The 22,528-nt window shown below is 44.6% G+C and overlaps 1 protein-coding gene across 3 annotated transcripts in view; it reads left to right on the top strand.

Annotated features, from left to right (window-relative positions):
• The window catches only part of AHCYL2 (adenosylhomocysteinase like 2), a 109,298-nt gene that overhangs the window by 53,962 nt on the left and 32,808 nt on the right, over positions 1 to 22,528 (top strand). Inside the window, exons 1-2 of one of the 3 annotated variants that reach the window (XM_040594898.1) lie at positions 10,340 to 10,411; positions 21,601 to 21,709. In XM_040594898.1, coding sequence (XP_040450832.1) covers positions 10,355 to 10,411; positions 21,601 to 21,709 — 166 coding nt within the window. In that variant the 5' untranslated portion in view covers positions 10,340 to 10,354. Of the gene's footprint in view, positions 1 to 10,339; positions 10,412 to 17,490; positions 17,715 to 21,600; positions 21,710 to 22,528 lie in introns of those variants that run through there. The other 2 variants (XM_040594899.1, XM_040594897.1) reach the window with 2 other exon arrangements.

The raw sequence follows: 22,528 nt of genomic DNA, 5'->3' as shown, positions 1-22,528 counted from the left end.
CACTGGGTGATGTTTCTGTGTGTATTGCTGATTTACTCTGTGAGATAGGCTTTGGTTTATGTCGAGCCATTGACACACGGAGACAGGAATAAATATGACTTGCTAACCCGATAGCTCCTAGCATGCAAGCAGGGAAGTTTTTGCATCTCAAATACCCAAGTTCTGGGTTCGGTGTTGGATCAGGGCATGGTTTTCTTATCAGCTTGGAGTCTTTTCACAGCACTCAGATTTTGAGAGATGTCCCCCCTGATCTCATTGGCTGCATGTGTTCATTTTTTTTTCCCAAATGCAGAGTTCTGAACGTAATACTAGTTCACCACCTTGTTAGCACTGTGGCAGTCGGGTAAGGCAGCCATATTTAGAGAGCCCAGGAGCCTTAATTTTTAATTTAATTTGATTTTTTATTTCTTAACCTTCCTTTTCCCACCACACATCAAAGCCTGAAGAAAATTTCCAAATTTCTCCCAAGTTTAAATTTCTAATTCTTGTCCAAATGATGTGATGCTGTGGCTCTGTCAACCTGAAATACAGACTGCAGAAAGCTTAAAAAGCTGTAACGGTGAGGGTTGAGGAAGCACAGATGAGCTGTAATCTGTCTGTTGCTATTTCAGATTGGCTGGAGGAAAGACGACCTTTTTTACACCATTAATGAGACTCTCCTGCTAGAAGATATTTTAGTGAGATCTAATGTAGCGGTAAAGATGCTGTATGTTGTCCTTACACCTCCTTCCATGAGGGGCTACTGAGCTGGTATCTGGCTGTTACTATGTCCCCAAAATATTGTGAGTTCTTGGCTTTCTATTCTTATTTACCACTCTCACCAACACAGTCATGGCCGTTTTGGCTTCACCATCCCACACAGGAGGCTTTCACAGTAGAAACTGTCTTATAGTTGGATTTTATGCGCAGAAAGCAAGCTTAGACTAAAGCTTTCCAACTAATTTTCATTTGTGTCTGTGGCAAAATACCAAATTTGATGTCCTGTTTTCATGAAGTCATTCTCACAATGGGCAGAACTAGAAGTGGCGTGCATCCCTACTAAATTAAAAAACCTGTATACTGCAAACGTATTGATTGAATAACCATTAGTGTCATGCCGTTGAGTGCCTAAGAGATTACAGTAAAAAACTTGGGTAAGTTGGTCATACGGGTGGCTCCACTAAGCCTTTGTTTGGCTCTTAAAAGGATCTGTGTTTTGACAGGTTGGTAATCAGACTTCTGTCTCCACAAATAAACTGTAGATTGGTCTCTGAAGGCCATTGAACTCTGAAAGACAAGAGGCTGTGAAAGAAATCAGATGTACATCTAATTACCAAAGAGGCTGACTTTGAGTATAAAATAATGAGTACCATGCTTTAAAAAGCAAACCCAAGCCTTTTTAGTTTGCCTAAACCTGCCCTTAGAAGCAAGTAGGAGCATGAGCGATTACACAGTACTGGTATTAAATGGTTATTTTTAATATATTTATATATATATATAAAAATACACATGCACACACACTATATACAATGGTTACTGCTATATATATTATATATATAATGGTTGCTGCTAAAGGCATGGTATTTTGGTTGTATCTGAAGCTTATAAATAATCTGTCCTATAAAATAGTCCCAATGCAGAGTGCATCGCGGTAGTCAGTAGAAGAGCAGATGTGACCCTTGCTGCAGATTTCATCCGTGTTTTTAATGGAGGAGAACTGAAGTCCAAATGTTTGCGTGTAACAGAGTAGGAGGCTGGTGGCAAACAAAATGATTCAGCTGATATCCGCTGGATAGAACATTTAGATAGCAGAAATTATTTGGCATATTTTCAAAGAACTGGTCAGTCTGTCTGGGGTGGTGTCTATAAAATACTGGTTTAGACTTGCAAGTGAATGGACATAATAGCGCTTTTCTTTATTTTTTTGTGTGTCTTTCTTTTCTTTTTTTTTTTTTTCCTTGTAGGATTTTTCTTATGACCAAGTTTTTGGTGGGGTGGATTCAGTATGGCTTAATCTTATATCAAAGGAGTGCTTGGTCAATTAAAGCAGGCGCTAACTTGCAGCGGTGTTGCCTTTCTCACTCTCCTGTCCTGCTTCTCTTTGTGCCTCTTCTCCAAATTTAATTTTAACAGAAATTTATTGTTCAGGGTTTTTTGTCCACTGTTCAAAGTGATGTAGAATTTGCAGTCTAGACTTTTGAATATCTGACCCCTGGTCATAGTACTGAATGTGGATGAGACGGTTTAATTGCTATAAACCCATCTAAGATCACAATACAAAGAACAGTGAAAACCCCCAATATTTAGTGAAGATTCATATGCACACCCGTATCGGAAACTGACCTTTGAGTTCTTCCTTTCCAGTTAATGAGCAGGGACTGCTCAGCTCCTCCAGCCGGGCTCATCTCCTGGTTAATATTCATATCCCCAAGGAGATGATCGGCTGCATTCCTGAACAATTCTGGTGGTTCTAGGTTTAACAGCCTTGCTGGGAGGGCAGGCTCTGCAGTTTTAGGATTTTTTTTTTTTTTCTGTAGGTGTATTTCTCTAGGAGAACTCTTCATTTTGCTTCAGTCCAGTCTGAGTGGGTTCTCGGTCCCAACTATTTTCTGCATTGGAAATTTTATATTGAGTTATTTTTCCTTTTGAGATTTTTGCCAGCATCTCAGAAGTTCCCAAGTGTCTCATGTCTGTTGATAATACCTTGAGCACATCCATTCCCTCAGCCTGTTTCCTGAGGGAGAGAAAGATGCTGTTGCTTTTGTACGGAAAAGAGGTAGTTGGGGAAATGGCAGGGACTGTGTAACAGGATCAGACAGGTTGGTGGGCCTGCCCGTGAATGTAAATTCCAGTTCAGAGCTTCAGCTCCAAAAATATTTCCCTAGATGGATAAACTTAAAAATAATTTCCAAATGCATGCTGTTGACAAGGTTAAAGATTTAATAAAAGAGGAAATCTAAGCATACTGAAATAGAAATTATTCTTTATAGTATGTCATCATCTTATAAAAAAAAAAAATCATTGTCTTGACCTGTAGGAGCGTTCCAGTGGATTCAGTACATGTAGATTATAGAATCATAGAACAGGATCACAGAATGGTTTTGGTTGGGTTAAAGACCATGTAGTTCCAACTCCCTGCCAGGGACAGGGACACCTTCCACTAGACCAGGTTGCTCCAAGCCCCGTCCAGCCTGGCCTGGAACACTTCCAGGGATGGGGCAGCCACAGCTTCTCTGGGCAGCCTGTGCCAGCGCCTCACCACACTCACAGTAAAGAATTTCTTCCCAATATTGCATCTAAATCTACCTTCTATTTAGTTTAAAGCCATTCACCCTTGTCCTATCACTGCAGGCCCTTGTAAGAAGTCCCTCTGCAGCTTTCCTGTCAGCCCCTTTAGGTACTGGAAGGCCGCCCTAAGGTCTCCCTGGAGCCTTCTCTCCTCCAGGCTGAACGACCCCAGCTCTCAGTCTTTCTTCATATTGTTGTCCTGAGCTGGAACCATTCCCTCGTCCACTGCACCTGCACAGCTGCAAGGACGACTGAAAAAATGTTTGAGAAACTGCTGCTCAAGTCTTTGAAGAGCTTGGCACCTCTGTGTTGCAAAAGGGTCAGCCTGTGGTCTTAACAGTCTGGGCTGCAGTAATACTCATGGTAAACTATACTATATAAAACTGAAAAAGTTCTGCAGAAACGATATAACTCCTATAAAGACCATTCTGATGTTGACTTGGCAGAAAGGCTTAAAGTGGAAAAATTTATAGCTCACTTGGGAAAACATCTCTTTGAAAGCCAGGAATGGGAGAACAGAGGCAGCCCAGTGTTTGCCAGGTGCTGCTGCGCTGGTGTCTCCCAGTTGGTTGGGTTATACTGCGATGGGGCGAAGGGTGCATTTGGGATTGAAGAGAATTTGATTTTGAGAACAGTTTCAGCAGAAGTTAGTGGGGTTTAAGTCTACCTGATAGCAAATACCTTTGCTGGAGCAGCGAGGGAAGGGGATGTGCCCAGCCTGTAGCCATATCCCTGATGAGCTGTGCCGAAAGCCATTGACAGGGACCTCTGTGTTTGTGTTAGTTCAGCTCAGGGACACCAGGACATCACACAGGGATTCCTTATCTCACCTTTTACAGAGGTAAAGACTATTAATGTCTTGCCAGTCTGCATTAATTTTCTGAGCAGCTGATCACGCTTGCAGATTGGATTAAGTTTCGACAAAACCTGACCATAAAGCTGGATGGTCCTCAAGCCACTCAGTTTTCTACCATTTTTCTTGATAGGTCAAGGCTTAAACTGGGATCTTTTCTGCAGGCTCTTGCTCCCCCTAGTGTCTGCGCAGGGCTTTTGCAGTCTGTCGCCTTGCATTAATTTCTCATTACCTTGCTCTTCCGACAGCACGGCGTTACTTTTGAAGGCCAGCTTGTTTTCATGCTTCTGCTGCAACAACTCTTAAGCAAGTCATGAAATTGTACCCAACTTTTCAACAGAAATGGCAATCCATGCACTTCTGCATATTTGAGCAATAATTGCTAATGCTTCTTCTCTGGTCTTTAGTCCCATTTAGCTTTCAGTAACTGAAAGTTGTACATTCACTGAGGTTTGAATCAGTACTTTTCTCTGCTGTGAAACACATTACTAAGCATAAGAGTGTCCTTGCTTCATTTGGCCTGGTGGCCATTTCATCTGCCCGCTGAAGTAAGTTTTAAAAAGCTTTTTCTAATTGTTTGCAGTTTTCCTGGAGCTGAGTACTTAGCACAGTGCACCTTTCTGAGCAGCTCAGTACTGGTGTCCTGTGTTTTATAATAATAAACATTGATTTGAGTCATGGATGTTAGAAACCACCATCCACAGGCAGCTAAATGTTGGGTAGCATCTGGCAGATTTTGTTTCAATGTGTTTTCACTGTGTCTTCACCTCTCATATGAAGGGATCATGTTAGAGAAGGAGAAAACAAATCCTTACTTGCTCATTCTGAGCTAGAACTTCATTTAATCTAAAACTTAAACAGAACTTAAATAGTGGCAGGCAAAAATACTTTACCCACATTTTCTAGGTTGCTTTTGCTAAAATAAGGTTGTAGGGCCCAGCGTGAGAAGTGGTGGGAACACAAGACTTGTTCTTTGCAGACAAATATGTTACTGAAATTGGTGATCCAAGATACTGTCCAAAACTTTAAAGGTTTGCTTTGCATGCATTTTCAATGAAAAATGCAACAACTGGGTGTTTAATATAGCTGAACCTTTTGTTAGTAAGCAGAGTTGGATCAAAGCTCAAAGAGTGGTTGAGGCTGGAAGGGATCTCAGGAGATCATCAAGTCCAGCCCACCATGTGCTGGGCCACTTAGAGCTGTTTACCCAGGACTCCATCCAGTCAGGTGTTGGATATCTCCAAGGATGGAGCCTCCATAACCTCTCTGGACAGCCTGTGCCAGAGCAGGGTCGCCTTCTCAGTGAAGAAGGTTTTTTTGTGATTAAATGGAATTTCTTGTATCTTAGTTTGTGCTTGGTGCCTCTTGTCCATTCAGTGGTCACCACTGAGAAAGACCCTGGCTCCCTGTTGTTCATTCCCTCCCATCAGGTGTTTTCACCCTGCTAAAGGCCTCTTGAGCTAAGCCATCTTTTCCCCAGGCTGAGCAGTCCCAACTGTTGGCCTCTCCTCATGTGACCAATGCTCCAGTCCCTTAACCATCACCGTGGTCCTGTGCTGGGCTCACTCCAGGGTGTTTCTGTCTCTCTTGTCCCGGGAAGCCCAGTACTGGACCCTGCACATCAGTGATGGGCAGAGGGGCAGGACCACCTCCCTCTCTTGCAGGCAGTGCTCTGCCCAACATAGCCTAGTGCACTGGTGGCCACCTTTGCCTTGAGGGCATATTGCTACTCATGGTCCACAGGACACCCAATGCCTCTCTGCAGAGCTCCTTTCCAGCCTGGTTGGCCTCCAGGATGTACTGGTGTGTGGCGTGTATGGGGTTTGTGTGGCAAGGTTTTGGTAGCAGGGCACTGCTGGGGTGGTTTCTGTGAGAAGCTGCTAGAAGCTTCCCCTATGTCTGATGGAGCCAATGCCAGCCAGCTCCCAGATGGACCCACTGCTGGCCAAGGCTGAGCTCATCAGTGGCGGTGGTCGTGTCTCTGGGATAATGTATTTAAGAAGGGGAAAAAGAAAACTGTGCTACTGCAGCAGAAGAGAGGAGTGATACTATGTGAGAGCAACATCCCTGCAGCCCCCCGGTCAGCGCAGGAGGGGCTCCGGGCACCAGAGCAGAGATTCCCCGGCAGCCCATGGTGAAGCCCGTGGTGAGGCAGGCTGTGCCCTCAGCCCTTGGAGGTCCATGGAGGAGCAGATCCCCACCTGGAGCCCATGGGGGACCCCGTGCTGGGGCAGGGGGATGCCCAAAGGAGGCTGTGACCCTGTGGGCAGCCCATGCTGGAGCAGGCTCCTGGCAGGACCTGTGGTCCCATGGAGAGAGGAGCCCCGGCTGGGGCAGGGTTGCTGGTGGGGCTTGTGCCCCCACGGGGACCAGCACTGGAGCAGCCTGGGCCTGAAGGACTGTACCCCGTGGGAGGGACTCACGCTGGAGGAGTTCATGGAGGCCTGTCTCCCGTGGGAGGGACCCCACGCTGGAGCAGGGGAAGAGTGTGAGGAGGAAGGAGCAGCAGAGACAATGTGTGATGGGCTGACCACAACTCTCATTCCCTGTCCCCCTGCGCCGCTCAGGAGGAGGTAGAAGAAACTGGGCGCAAAGTTGAGCCTGGGAAGAAGGGAGGGGTGGGGGTTAAGTGTTTTAAGATTTAGCTTTTATTTCTCATTACCCTAACACTGATTTGATTGGCAATAAATTAAATTTTTCCCCAAGTCAAGTCTGTCTGTGACAGTAATTGGTGAGTGATCTCCCTATCCTTATCTCTACCCACGGGCCTTTCATTCTGTTTTTTCTCCCCTGCCCAGCTGAGGACGGGAGTAACAGAGTGGCTTTGGTGGATACGTAGCATCCAGCCAGGGTTAACCCACCACATAGAGCTGTCCCTCCCCAGTGACAGGAGTTGGCATTTCCCTTGGTTGAATTTCATGAGAATCCTCTCTGCGCATTTCTCCGTGCTTTCCAGGTGGTTAAGACTCCTGCTCTGCCTCATCATCCAGCTCATCAATGAAGATGTGCAACAGTCCTGGCACAAGTATGGACTCCAGGGTATGCTGCTGGTGACTGGCCTCCAGCCAGACTTCATGCCACCAGTCACAACCTTCTGGGCGAGTTGTATTCACTCCACTTTGTTGTTTGCTTACTAATGTCTGTGCAGGACTTGCCAGCATATACAACAAATTCTAAATATTAGCTGACTTTACAATTTCTTTTCCAATCTGTGCTGTTGCTAATTTATTGAAAGGGAGGGTTAATTGTCAGTGTTTCTTAAGTATTTTGAAGGCTGAAAGATATGTTGAAGCAGTAACTGGGAAGTTACCATGATCTGTAGTGTCAGTAAGGCAGTAGGTGTTATGGCTTATGCCGAAGATGTGGGTAATCAACAAGACTGAGCTTCTGCTGTGACTTTCACCTGGGAACTCTGAAACTGCGAATCCTGGTCGGTTCTTACGTTAGTTTGGAAAAACATGACTCAAACAGGCTAAACTATTTGTCCCTTTGTTCTACAGCAGCCAGGCTGCATGGGGTTTTTTGCAGGCTGCTGTGCTGGTGCAGTATATTTGGCAAGGTTTTGTGTTGCCTCTCCTTTTTAAGCCATATTCTGTGTGTGTATATATACACACACACACACACACACACACATATATATAACTATAGTTGGTTCTGTCTTTCAAATGACCCACCCTCCCTGCGTTTAACAGCAAAACTGAAACTGGCTCACCTGCGACACCAGCGAGGTATGAGATGGTTTTGAGGTTAATTTTACAGCAGTAGGAGCCCCTGTTTATTATAGAATCATCAAATGGTTTGGGTTGGAAGGGACCTTTCAAGGCCATCTAGTCCAGCCCACCTGCTATGGGCAGGGGCACCTTCCACTAGACCAGGTTGCTCCAAGCCCCGTCCAACCTGACCTTGAATATTTCCAGGGATGGGGCAGCCACAGCTTCTCTGGGCAGCCTGTGCCAGTGCCTCACCACCTTCAGTGTAAAAAATTTCTTATATCCATTCTGAATACACCCTGTTTTAGTTTAAAAACATTCCCTCTGTCGCTACAGGGGACATCTGAGATAAGGCTGCCCATGACTGTGTTGCACAGCAGGCTCTGAAGATGACTGGCGCTGGTGGTGGCAGCAGCTGTTTTAAGGAACGACCTCCACTGTAAGAGTAGGTAGACAGCATCTGATGGTGAACCTTATAAAGAAGTTGGGGAAGGCATCATTATTACATGGATGTTGCTGTGGGGTTTGCTTTCAAGCCACGAAGGTAGTGGAGCAGCCTGGGAAGTGCTTTGTGCTCGGGCTGGGATGCCTGCTGTGCAGGGACAGCTAGTGCTCTAGGAAGCACTTAGGTGGCTGTATGGGAATATGCTTGGTGTGCAAAGCCTGTATGTCTGGTGCCTGGTGGTGTGGTGGGTCTGGTGGGAGTGTCTGAGATGTCCACCTGATGTGGGATCGCTGGGCACTGCTGTCCCTTCTGCTGCAGGAGGGGATGTGACCAGTAGCCACAGTTGGCTGAAATGTTGTTCAGGGGAGTGAATAGATAAAGAGGTTTTTTTCTGGCTTAATGTTGCTTGGAGATAGGAATATAATGGCCTGAAGGGTTGAAGGCAGCACTGAACAGAAGCTTATTCAATCTGGAAGGGCGAGCTTCCCAACAGTGTGAAAATATCACCCCAAAATAACAATTTTCCCCAGTTACTGCTAATGGCCTTAGGTGGTGACGCAGCAAAATATATCTACTCGACTTGGGCTGTGCATAGTGTTTGTCCAGAAGATTTGAGTTACATGTCTTTGGCTTGTTTTCACCTGTAGCCTCATGCCACCCTGTCTTAGCCAGAAATAGCAAACGCCAAAATTTCTGGCATTTAAATTGTTCACCTGATGAAAGAGCAGAACAAGGAAGGGAACCTGGCAACTTCTTCTATCCATCTAGGTGTGCTGGCAGCCCAATGGGATATGTGTGCTGGTCGTGTGCAAGCTGGTGGCTCACAAAGCCCATAGCTCACAAGCCAAGTTCTTTGCCTGGCTGCTGGAACAGGAGGAAGTTGGTGAAGGGAGGATTGTGTCAACTATTGCCCCAAATAAAATGCTTTATGTGAAGAAAAGTAAAACAAGGAAATGTTTGTGCAGGCCAATGGGCTGCTGGACCTTTCTGGCAGAGAAGGGGGATTTCCATGTGCATCTCCAGTGAGATGGTGCCAGCTCCACCTTCGCTTCACCCTGTTCACTTCGCGGGTGGAAACATACTGGTAAAATACCAGAGTGGGCTCAGAAAATGGTTACAGATGGCTCATTAATTCCTGAGGGCGGAATCCTTCATTATTTTGAATGAACCAGAGAGGTTTCAGTTAAGTTGAACCCTCAGCTCGACTCTTCAGCACTGCAAAGTGGCAAAATTTTGTTTGTATTGCAGTCCAGGCCATTGTGGAGCCACTGGCTGTGGAAATGTGCCTTTGCAGGAGCAGAAGATCCTTTTGCAATTGCTCTGCCTACAAAATCTTCTATTGTCCTCTTTGCCTTCTGCAGAGCATGGGCTGAGCATGCTCAGCAGAGGGAGCTGCAGCCCCGCCAGCCTGCTCCATCCCTGCTTTTCCCTGAGATAGGGCTAGGTGCAAATCATTTAAACATATTTATCTGGTTCAGTGTGCAGCCACGGGATTATGAAGGTCGTTTCTAACTATATTGAGTTTGAAGCTGAAAACCGTTCAGCGTGAGAGGTGTCTGTGTGCTGTTTGTTTGAAGTTGCATGAACTTTTGATAGTGCGAAGTACAGTCCTTGTTGCAGGAGACCTATAGCTCTAAATATAGGTGTGCCTGTTTGACCTTGCTGTTGTATTGATCAGGGTATTGGCATTCTGGTGACGCAAGGCTAGGGGCATAGGCAGGCGATGGATGAATGTCTCCATGCCACAGTGAGGTTGCTCTCATTAGCTCTCGGCTCTAACATTGAGCAGAGCTGGGGTTGGTGTGAAATCACGGCTGCAAAAATGGGCTGGATCTGAGCGCTTCACCCGGTGCGGGATTTTGAACAGAAATGAGGAACCAAGCTGCCTGTCTCGCCCCTGAATACTTGGCTAATGAGGCTGGTTCATAACGAAGACCTCACTGGGGAGAACATCTGTCCACCAAAGTACCCAGCAAGCAGCTCAAGAGCAAGGGGGCTTGGCTGCTGGACTGGTGCATCCCACTGCCATCCCTCTGCATCCCCTCTGCCAAACAAATGTAAGTGAGGAGAGTTTCACCTATGGAGAAGTGGGACAGCAATGCCAGCACCTCTGCTTTCCATGTGCCCGAGTGGATGGTGAGTTATTTAGCTTGTTGTTTTAGTCGGCACCTAGCCAGCTGATTGCTGCTTAATTTCTGGAGGGAGCTTCACATCTCGCTGCTCCATGTTGGGATGTGATGCCATTTAGCTGGAACGAGGGTCATTAAAAGTCTGATATTAATGAGGACTGCTAGACATCCTCCCCTGCCAACGCAGCATCATTCTTTGGCGCGAGCTGCCTAACTGAAAATGTCCAAGTGACGGAGGGAATGGCCCCCCATGGGCCACTCCATCTTGCAGATTTGTTATATTAAGAACTAATTTTTGTAGCAGTTTGGGACCAGCAGTGAGGAGGAGTGTGAGAAACTGCGGTGTGTTCCAGGAGACTTGGAATTTCATCAGGATCAGCACTGCAGATACTGTCTTTTCAGCTACTTTAATTTGTATCATCAATTTAGATTCTGTTGTTGGAATAAAACCTCTAAAACTTAAGACACCTTTCAGGGCATTGCATGCTGCTCCGCTTCATTTTGGTGGTTAAAGAGGTTAGAATAAATACCAGCAAATATTAAAATAGACTTTGCTTTGCTTTGCTTCCTGGTGGAAAGAATTCCCAAAGCAGCTGAAAATATAATGACATTGCTCCAAAAAGCAGGCAGTGCTTGGAAGACAGAAGGTTGCGTGTCTGGAGGTTGGCTTCCCATGTCCCCTGAGGGTCTGTGCAGTGTCTTGTGGTCCAGAAATGTTCATGACTTCAGAAGCACTGAAATTCTATGTCAGTATTTGTTACCTCTTCCTAGGTTTCTGCTCATGTCTTCCATTTCTATTTTTGGAGTCATCCCTCTTGGTAGTTCTTCTAAAAATACTTAGATCACTATAATAAAAAGTTGATATTCTTGTGCTCTTATAAGGTAGTCTTGCTGCTTTGATCTTTATCTACAGAGTCCATGCATGGTGATTTGATTCAAATTTCGTTATCCCCCTTTAATATCCAGCTTTGTGTACTCCCTACTGTCACTTTCTTAGTCTTTCTGGATTTTGTTTTTGTGAAATTGCAGTTTATCTTGCTGCTTCTCACTTATTTTTATAGACTGCAGTTCCTTCAGGCTTCACCCCAGTTGTGTCGTATCAACAGTGAGGAAATCAATTTTGTATTTAAGGGTTAGCAGTGATAAGTTTTGCATAATGCACAACTTTTGTTTATTATTTCAAATGTGGATTTTTTTTGTTACAACTGTAGAAGTGTGGAGTTCTACTTAAAAATAAGCAGCAGATCTCTCCTTATGGATCTGTCCCCCTCTGTAATTTTCTCCTTTATGAATTTGGTACTGCTAGGATCTAGACTAGATGACAGAAACTTTATTTAAGTAGACCTTTTTTTCTTATGGCCATAGCAATTTCCTTTTGCAGCATGGATGTATGATTTTATAGATGATTTAAAGCTGCTGTGGCATCAGACTCCATCTACAAAGGGCTTGGGGCTATGTCCTCTAGCAAAGTTTTTAATCAGGATTTTAACTTGACTGATTTGCATTTTATGTGGTTTCTCAGGACAGTGTGGGGGTGAACAGCCACATTTCAAGACTTAATTAGTCTAAGCTTTAAAATGCTCATTATTTTTAAGGTCATTATTTCAAACAGTCTTTTATGTCTTAATGTTCTTACCAGGGTCCTTTGTTTACTACAGTGCGCCTCTTATTATTAACCAAATAACCAAGTATTGGAAAAAGGTATTATTAGGGAATAATAATAATAAACCCTTCTGCGTTACTTCTCAGAAGAGAAAGTTAAAATACAAATTCTCCCATAATGCTGTGGCTCTTGATTGTTGGGAGGAGATCTGCGGCAGGTCGATTTTGGTTTTGCAGAACTGCATCTGAGCTGTGATGGAGATTTGGGGGTTTGCAGACCTGAGCAACAACACAAACTGAAGTTATTTATTCTGCTGCGAGCCGAATTAAGGATCACAGTACTTCCCTTACTGGGTAAAACCCTCAATTTTTGAAATCTGCAACTTGGATTTAATATTGACACCAAGCACGTATGTACCCACAGTAGTCTGGGAAAAACTTCTGTGTGCAGTTGTGAGACACATGAGTTTGTCATCCCTACGAGGATGGGATCAGAAGAAGGGGAAATTCTGAATTTTCTGTTTCCTGAAATTCTGCAGCCAGTGAGTGCGTGAGGCAGAAGTGCTGTTTGACTTGGTGTCTTGTTTGTGAAGGCTTCAGCAATTTCAGGTTGTATAATTGAGTGATGTATAATTGAGAGTTTAGTTAATCTCTATTGGCATAGTCTTTAATAGGAATCACACAGCCACAGAATGGTTGAGGTTGGAAGGAACCTCTGGAGATCACCTAGTCCAGCCCCTGCTAAAGCAGGTTCTCCCAGAGCAGGCTGCACAGTCACGTCCAGGTGGGTCTTGGATGTCCCCAGAGAAGGAGACCCCACAGCCTCGCTGGGCAGCCTGTTCCCCTGCTCTGTCACCCTCACAGTAAAGAAGTTCTCCCTCATATTCAGGTGGAGCTCCCTGTGCTGCAGTTTGTGCCCGTTGCCCCTTGTTGTGTCGCTGGCACCCCTGAAAAGAGCCTGGCCCCGTCCTCTTGGCACTCGTCCTTAAGGTGTTTGTAGATATTGATGAGTAAGAAATCAAGCAAAGTGGGCACGAGGCCTTCATGGATGAGCAAGGAGCTTCTGGCAAACCTCAGACAGAAGAAGGAAGTTAACGTGATGCGGGAAAGGGGGCAGACCATGTAGGAGGAATATAGGGCTGTTGTCAGAGCATGCGGGGAGGCAGTGAGGAAGGTGAGGTCCAGTTGGAATTAAACCTGGTGAGGGATGTGAAGGACAATAAGAAGGGCTTCTTCAAGTACATCAGTAGGAAAAGGGTAACTAGGAAAAATGTGGGCCCACTGCTGAATGACGTAAAGATTCTCTAGTCTTTAGGGAATTAACAGGAGAGGCTCTCACTGTAATGGTGTAAATGCTCCTGGGTTGTGCTGTAGCATCACACACATGAAGGAGCTGTATGAACAATGGATGCTGGCCGAGTACAAATGCACTTACTGCTAGAGATGATGCACTGGCTCGTGATGACTCAGTAGTGTTTTCCATCTCTGACTTTTGAGATGCTACATTTTTTTAAATTATAAAATTAAGTTGCCCCTTTGCTGCAAGTTGAAGTGATACAGAAATAACTGTTTCCTCTTTTGCCTGCCTTGTCACGGGATTGTGACCAACAGAGCCGGGGTGGACTGAGGGATCTGTTCTACAGCTGGGGGAGAAAATTTCTCTCTTCCTTGTCCTTCTCATTATCCCCAGTGGAGCTGCCTGGTTTAGGTGTTTATTATTTTCCTTTTTTCAAAGATATCTCCTTTCTGCTCCCACCAGTTACAGTAGCAGGGATGGCTACACTCATTCTTGCCATGCATTGGATGTAGGTGCTGCTGTTTGCTACCATGGAAGTGTGCTCTATGTCAGTAAGCACTAAAATGTTGGAAGAGCTGCTTCTAGTTTTATCTCCAGGTTTTCCACCTGCAGCTTTAGTGCTGTGGGCCATGAAGGATTTTTTTTTTCAAAAGAGGTAACCTGAGAGTGGGTTTCAGCCACTAGAGTGAGAGCAATGTCTTGATAGACATGGGCTGTCCTCATTAACAGTTGTCTTGGTGGTCTGAGGACGGAAACTGGTCTCAGACCTAATAAAACATAGTAAATTGAGGTGTTTGGGGCTGCAGTCTAATGTTTGCACTGTACACATACTCAGCCCAATGCTGAACGTGAGTTAGAAATACACTGAGCTGAGAGCTGGCAGAGCACGGCAGATGCACCACTGGTGTGAGGTCTTCCTGAATCAACGGTTTGAGTTTCTAACATGCTTGGAAACCACTTTGGCCCAGGTGGGTGACTCTTCATTCCCATACTTTCTGTTCCAAGTCCTGTAGGCAAAATCAACCTTAACCTGCACATTCTCAAGCTGTTTTTTTCAGAAGAGAGATGCCAAAGGGTTAAATGGCTGTGTTAATCCTGGTGTTGGTCTCTGTGTGACCTTTTGGCTGGAGACCTGGAATCTTAAAGGCTTTGAGCTCCAGTTAAAGTTTTGGCTCAGTGAGCAGCATTGTCAGGATTACATATTAATTTAAGGCATGTGAAACTATGGAATAAATGGGTTTGAACAGTCCCTTTCTGGAAGTGATATGATCTAGGCTCAGAAGGTGGATCAGGAGAATAGAAGCTGCCTGAATTGTTGAAGCTGAGGGGTGCAGATCATTTCAAGCGTGGAGAGGGGAAGGCATTGCTGACACGGCTGAAGGGGAGCAGGTCTCTTCTCAGTTGCCTTTCAGATGCCAACACCTGGTGTCGCCGTACACATCTCCGGTTTCATGGGGGAAAGTGGAGCAGGGGATGAAATATCTGGCTTGGCAGGTCGAGTGCTGGAGGAAACCGGCTTTTCCTTCATGAATAGGGATGAGAGGGCAGGAGGAGGAGGTTGGTTCTGGTTGCTGCAAGCCCTGAGCTCTGGTGGAATATCAGAATAGTACTGTTGGTCCCCTCTCTTTTAGTCACAGCTGCAAAATTATGTCACCATCTTTACCCTTCTTCATTAAAAAAAAATAAAATTAAATTAATTTCATCACTTGGCATCACAGATGCATGAGAAGTTTCTCCACTGAGAAGAGACCTTCCAGCCAGTTTGTCACATGAATAACCAAGTAATGGCAGCTCTTGAAGACCGCAAACATGACCTGCTGTTTCATATGCAAATAGATGGATTTTGATTAGCTCCATAACTTGCTCTTTATTTCCCAAGTTTGTTGCAGGTGGATTTGAAAGCTGTTGGCAAGGCCAGAGAGCTTGTGTGACTTAATCACACAGAAAACTATTGTTTTCTCCCTTTGTTCCTTTAAAAAAATAAATACCCATGGCTAGGAATAAATCTGAGACGCTAGCACTACAAAAATGCTGTGCTCACAAAATTTGAAAGTTGAGAGAATTTACAAGGGTGCTTCCTCTTGCACATTGCACAAGGGGTGTGTGTGGTGGTTTTTGTAGCTGTTACATTATTTTAAGGTTTCATTTAGCAGTTTTTAAAAGAGTAGAAGGTATTCCAAGCACATGGCATGGCTAAACTAACACGGAGGGAGGCTGCAGTAAGGTGGGGCTCCAGCCATGATGAAAAAACTGATTTTAATCATGAGTGGTTTATTAAATTGTAGTGACAACTTGCATTTTACTAGGATTGAATGTATTTCTCCCTGTTTTTATTTGAAGAGTGAGCCAGAATACAACTGACATACAACTTGCAGAAGACACCTGAGCTGTGGATGGGAGAGGCAGGAAATAACTTTATTTTTAGAATTTATATAAAGCAGAGGTTCTTAATTTTAGTGTCTCAGACTCAGTCTTCACTGCGGGGGTGGGGGGAAAGGGTGCCCCCCCCCCCAAAAAAAAAAAAAAAAAAAAGCTATTTGAGTATCTTGATGTGATAACCTACTGGAAAGTAGTTTGTGCTTTGGTGGTACCACCAAGGTGAACTTCATACACCCTTTAAAGCCTTTTAGCTTACTTACAGTGAACTAAAGTAGCATCTCTCTTAGGATTTTGCATGAAAAGGGTCATCAATAACATTAAAAATTAAAAACTTACTTTGAAAATACAGCTTTAGCTATAGTATCAATTGAAGCAAATGGTGCTAATCCCAGTCTTGTATTCCCTGACATATTTCCATAGGGGAGATATCCCATATCTCCATTTTCTAGTTATTCTACAGATCCATTAAAGTCAGGAATTCTGTTTTTTTCCCTTCACAAAGCAGATGTTGCTTTCATACAGCCCAGGATTTTTTGCTCTTTCTGTGGAATCCTTGAAATCCACTATGGAGATGTAAAATGCTGTCATGGCATGTGCTTGTCTATGGAAACACTTTGGAGGAGCACTTGCAAGCAGTGCTGGCAGCATTTTCCCCATTGTGCTGTACCATCCACTAGACAACAGTGACAACTATTAAGGAGCAATATTTTATCAGATTGGAGCAATATTAGATCAGATCAGTGGTAAATTATTTCTAAAGCAGGTGTATATAACAATACAGAAAGCTGAGGGGAGCTTTTTTTTTTCATATTTTGTTGGAATTGGTGTTGAGTCAATCGGTGATGCCTTGTCACTTGCCAGCTCCCTCTTTGGAAGCAGATGCTGAGGCTTTCTATGGGAATTGTCTTGGGTACATTGTCAGGGGCAAACCTCTTTGGATAACAGCTCCAACCACTAAATAAAAATTTAAAAAATTGCCCTGGAGTGGGTCTGCTTGGTCACTGGTAGGAAAGCATCACACTTCCCAAACCCTACTGCTGCATGAGCATCCCTCTAGGATTATCCACAGCATTTTCCTGCTGCTGTAGGTACCTGCAAGGTGGGAAAAGTCTAGGTATAAGGAAGAATTTTTTAAGATGAGGATGGTGAGGTGCTGGAACAGGTTGCCCAGAGAAGTTGTGGACACTCCATCCCTGGAAGTGTTCCAGGTCAGGTTGGATGGGGCTTGGAGCAACCTGGTCTAGTGGAAGGTGTCCGTGCCCCTGGCGGAGTGGTGGAACTGGGTGGTTTTCAAAGGTCCTTTCCAACCCAAACCATTCTGTGTTTCTGTGATTCTAAGAGGAATGGTCTAGTGCGGGAACAGTGGGATGGCTGTTGGGGCCTGGACCCTTCCAAGGACGGACTCTCTGCACTTGCTGACCTGGAGGACAGAGCAGGAACGGGCATAATTAAAAACCACTTTGCCATCTAACAAATGCCTTCATTGTTTTAGTTCCTCATTAGTTAATTTTCTTCTAATGAGGCTCTGTTAACGTAATCATCTGACATTGGGGAAAAAGAAAGTGGGGGGGAGAACCCAAGTTAAAAAGAGCCTAATTAGCAAGTTAATTATAGCGAGCAGGGAAATTTTCTGGTTATATAAATAAGCTATTGTTATGCACACACAAGCCAGGCCATGTTAAAAACTGCCGCTAACTGTCTAAGAGGTCAGGCAATCACTGTAATGCAGCATAAAACAGAAGTAGGGCTTGTTTGGTGGGATGCCTCATTAAGTCTTGGGGTCCTTTCCTGCCAGAAAAAGGGAGTCTGAAAATCCACGCGGTTCCCTTTCCCTCCCTCCCTCCCTCCCTCTTCCTCCACCTCGCAGCTGAAACCAGAGCGGGCAGGATCGGGATCGGCAGGGCTGGGAGGTATAAATCGGGGGGGCAGCCCCTGTCCTGGCGGGAGACAGTGCAGAGGGGCTGTCAGTGATGCCGTCATGCTGAACAAGAAGAAGTACAACGTGAATGGAGATTCAGGGATTAAAGCCCAGGTGAGGGCAGTCTTTAGTACCGTAATACCATTTTTCTACTTGAAAGTACATTTGTTCCTCTCTACCCCAACCTTTTCCCTCCTTTTCTTGCTGTTCCCCCACAGTCACTTATTTCTGGAGCTGACTGCATCCCCCTGCTTAGAGAAAATCCCAGTCTCTGGAGGACTTCTCTTCATTTTCTCTGGGGAGCAGGAGGTTTGAAATGATGAAGTGTTGTGCCAAATATGTTGCTCTGGGGTTGTTCTTCAGAGTACCATGATGGAGGAGTCCATGGGTTTGCAAGCAGGGAGATTGCCCAGGAAAACCTCGGATGATGAAACTTTTTTCTCTGGGTGAAGTAGCGTAGAGTGGCTCTTCACGGTAGAAATCCCAGGTCGAAGTGAGACTTAGCTCATATGAAATGTAATGAGCATGCACCTGTATTCAGAAGTCATTAACCCCTTGTACCTCTGGAGGTGAGGTTTTTCAGCTTGAAATGTTTTTTTCCTGTTGGAAGTTGAAAGCAGCGACGTTTGTGTAGCTGCAGAGCAGGTTGGACTCCTAAATACAAGCAGCTGCAGCTCTCAAAAGCTTCACAGCCTCACAAAACCTGCACAGACTTTGAGGTTAAGTCTGTGCAAAGTTGGCTGTTACTTCCAGAAGCATTTTGGCATGAGCTGAGCGAGTTCATCCTGATACTAAATCACTGTTCTCATCCCCGTCTTGAATGCCCCATCTTTCTAGCCAGGCTGGAACATGACACATCTTGCCATCAGTCACCTTGTGCCGTTCGGTAAGGATTTAAACCAGAGTTTTGGTTTGGGTAAGCAAGGTCTGGTTTTCTCCTTCTGTCTGGATTGAGTGTACGTTGCTGAGATTTCAACTCAAAAATAAACGTGTTGTGGGAACTGGCTTAAGGGTATACCTGTGTACCCTTTGCATGTCCACACAATACAAAATTTAGCACTGAATAAAGGTCGATACAATAGATGTCTTAAATCAGATTCCAGCATCCTTTCTTGCCTGGTCTCTCTGCTGCTCAAAGGATAAAGCTAAGAGACATTGGTGAAGTGTCAACACAACCTAAAAGTAGACCTGAGCCTTGACCTGGCCCCTTCCTGATGTTCTCCCCTTCTACCTCTTGGCTGTCAGTGCCTTGCTCAGCTAAAGCTAAACCCGTTTTGTGGCAGCCTTTAAAGGGTTTAACCCTTAATGGCATTGAGGGCAGGGTTTATTATAAAGTCTAGTTTTGGTTCTGCCTAATTTGGTTCATGACTTTGCTTTTGGCATGTACTTGCCTATCACTCTTGGATGTGGAAGTACTTCAAGAGCTCTGAATGCAATTATCAATAGTACCATGTCACTGGAAATAGTTGCATTGAATGTCCTTGAAGAGATTATGTGGGAAAGGAAAATGTTAATTGTAATACAAATTATTCACCCTTTGTTAGATTTCCAGACTCTCACTTTGCTGAGAGCATAGTTTCTCACAAATAACCTGATGCTTAGATGAAGTTGCTCAGCTGTCAAGGGATTTGTTTTAAGGGGTGGGGGGTGGGGAGTTATTTCAGGCCAACAGCTTCATAGAAAAGGAATATAAAAACTGGCATATGTGCACAAAGACCCCATCCCGCCGGGATCAGAGGTGTTAATCCACAATGCAAGTGTTGACTGTAATATGAGTTTGACATGGGTTTTTTTCCTCCCCTGTGTGTTTCCTGATCCGGTGTCACTCTGTTGTTTGGTTTGAGATTAGCAGAAAAGAAAGAGCTCCCAGGGGCTGCTGCAAATGCTATCCCAGGTTCTTTCCCTCCTCCCCAGCAGCCTGGACTAGCTGTCCCTGGGCCAGCTTGGACTTAGGTTCACAGGGGACTCTGAAAGAGCTACCTGAGATGCTGATCACCTTTTTCCTTCACTTACTGGCCCAAAAAGCAGAGCACCAACTCTGTAGCATCACTAGTCCATCTCAAGTGCAATGTCAAGTGCCGCTACTTAAACCATTGAACTTGAACTTGAGTTCCCAACAGGATCAAATTCTTTCTGGTTAGGTGCCTTCTTTAAACAAAACTAACTTCTCAAAATATGCCCAAGGGGTTAGTTAATAGACTCAATTAATGGCTTTCAGTATTTTGGAGATGTAAATATTTAACCCTGTTGTACCAGACTGAGTCAGTTTATGCTTGTAGCAAAGTCCAAGGAAATTTGCAATTGGAGGTTGTGTTTCCAGTTTCCCTGAGATTTATCATGTCTCGTGAACATAGTGGGAGCATCAGTGGTCGGCTTACAAAGTGATGAGCACAGAGAGTTAGAATATTTTCTAACAGGTTTTTCTTTCTGAATGCTTACATATGGCCCAGTAGCCACATAGAGATAATTAAAAATGATGTTGAGCTGCTGGTGTGGGTTTGAGATGTGCTGTGTCCCTTGGGTAAGGCAGTCGGGCTCTGAGCAGGCTTGGTGTTTGTTGAAATGCATCTGATGTCTGTGAAGCCCTTTTGGGGTCACAAGCTGCAGGTCGGTGCTGATGTGAGCAGGGAAGCATTAAGACAAGTTCAACATGAGGTAGACGTCAACGGGGCACGGAAGAATTGCGTTTCTACTGTAAAATCACTAACAGTCATCTGTAAGAGCAGATGTTCAGTGTATGTGAAAACCTGGATTTGAGGAGTTTATGGTAAGGAAATACTGACTGGCTTTCTTGCTGTTCTTTTCAACCAAGGGCAGGAGTAAAATGAAGCTTGGAGAAAGATGTTCTTCTATAAGTACCAGTGTTAAATCTCATTTTCCCCTTAAAAGTGCATAGATAAAAGTGACGCTTCTTAACCTATCCTTTCTGTCCTCTCTGTGCTTTGGAGCAGATCAGCTTTGCTGACTTAAATATTTATCTCTTACCTGGGCAGTTATTGCAGCTGTAGCATGGGCAGGGCTGAGCCTGGTTGTGCTCAGCTGCTTTCAAACCCGCTGGTGGTCTTGGGGCTTCACAGATGTTCCTGGGAAGTCTGAAATCTTCATTCCTTGGTGATGACTGAAATGGAAATGGGCTTGATTCTTCATCTTGGGTGAGAAGGTTGCTATTTGTCATTCATAACAATTTGTCACAATGAGATGAGCTCCATGAAAAAACAAGGTAGATGCAAAATGCCACAAAATATTGCTGTTACATCCATTGCTGAGGTATTATTGTAGGCACTGCTGGTAAATGATAGTTTGTTCCCTTTCTCCAACTTGGATAATCACATTTTGCCAGCCTGCACATCCTTCATTTCTTGATTTGTTCTATAAAGTTGTGTACTCTTGAATGCAATACTCTTAAATACTTGTGCTCCCCAGGCGTCCATGATCCCAACAGTTACAACAGCCTTGAGTGATGTATCTAATCTGAAATGTTTCTTAATATAGAGTGCAGCTGGAAGCTGTATTCATTATTGAAGTGTTTTTATTTTTGCCTTTCGTGTTTTGTACAGCATATAGGGAGCATCTCATACTAGTCACCGCAATAAACGTTGAAAGAAGGATCAGTGTCCGCATCAGCTCTGCAAATGTAGGGTGGCCCTAATAGGGCTTCTCTTGCAATGAATAACCCTTATCATCGGCATTTTGGAAAATAAGTTTGTGTGTAACGGGGACAGCAGCTTTGTAATTTGTGTGGTTAAAAGAGGAGTTTCAAGGTATTTGAAGGACAAGTGTGTTGATGCTGCGTATGGTGGAAGGTCTGAAATTAAACAAAGTAGGCAATTTAGCATACCCTGTTCCAAATTAAATAACAGGAATAATAATAAATAACAATTCAGCGCATAACTGAGGTGGTGTCAGTGTCTGCTTAAGGCTTTGGGTTCTTGGGATTAATCTTCTCTATCAGACTGTTGGGGTTTTGTGTCTGACTTAACTATTAATTTCCTTTTAACAGATCCAGTTTGCTGACCAAAAGCAAGAATTCAACAAGCGCCCAACGAAGATTGGCCGCCGTTCGCTTTCCCGCTCCATCTCGCAGTCCTCTACAGATAGCTACAGCTCAGGTGTGTGCCATCAGCTGCACTTAGAGCATCTCTGCAGACCACAGGGTTTGTCCTGTGTTTTACTCAAGCAACTCCCAGATCTGATGTGCGGTCGGTAGTGTCAGAGGGAAGGCATGGACAGAGGATTGTTGCTTTTTTTCTTGTCTTCATGTATAGTTGGGTAGGAAATGAAGTTACTCTGATTCTCTCAACACTTCTCATCTCTCCTTATAAGCCTCATGTGCAGTTGTTACTGGCTTTCCTCCTCCCTTCCCTTTCCTTTTCCTTCCAGGCTCAGCAAAACAGTGTTTCCACTGTTCGTGCTTGCATGTCATCTTCCCTTCCTGTTCTTGAATAAATCCATGTGGATCCCACTGTAGGTTTGGACTCACCCATTGCACATGAAATTGGAGTCTTTGCAAGAGCAGTGGTGACCTTTGAAGGCTTTGCGTGTGTCTTCTGTGCCTTTCCTGCTGGAATATGTGAAATGAAATTTATAGCAAGCAAGCAGTGGACTTCTTGTTCGGTCTTGCTAGTTGTACTTACAGGAACTCACTGGAGAGGGAGGTTGGGTTTACTGGGGATTATTTGTTTTCTTTTAAATTTCAGGGCTCTTCTGAAGCACCAGGTATATTTACAAAGATTGGTTCTGGAAACTTGCTTTGTCTGGACTAATATTTGGTGGTTGTGCAGCACCATCCAGAAACCTTCAGGCTCTGGTCCCCCTGGTAGGAGGCTCATTCCTTTGAGAAGATGGCACAGCAAAGTTTTGTTTTGACCTGCATAGGTTGTTTTGTTTTCTATGAACATGTGTCATTTTCAAGGGAGACAACTGAAACT

Source organism: Falco naumanni, chromosome 5 (assembly GCF_017639655.2).
Source record: "Falco naumanni isolate bFalNau1 chromosome 5, bFalNau1.pat, whole genome shotgun sequence".
In the NCBI taxonomy this organism is placed as follows: domain Eukaryota; kingdom Metazoa; phylum Chordata; class Aves; order Falconiformes; family Falconidae; genus Falco; species Falco naumanni.
Note: the sequence above shows the minus strand (reverse complement) of the source record. Positions and strands in the feature narration are given on the sequence as shown.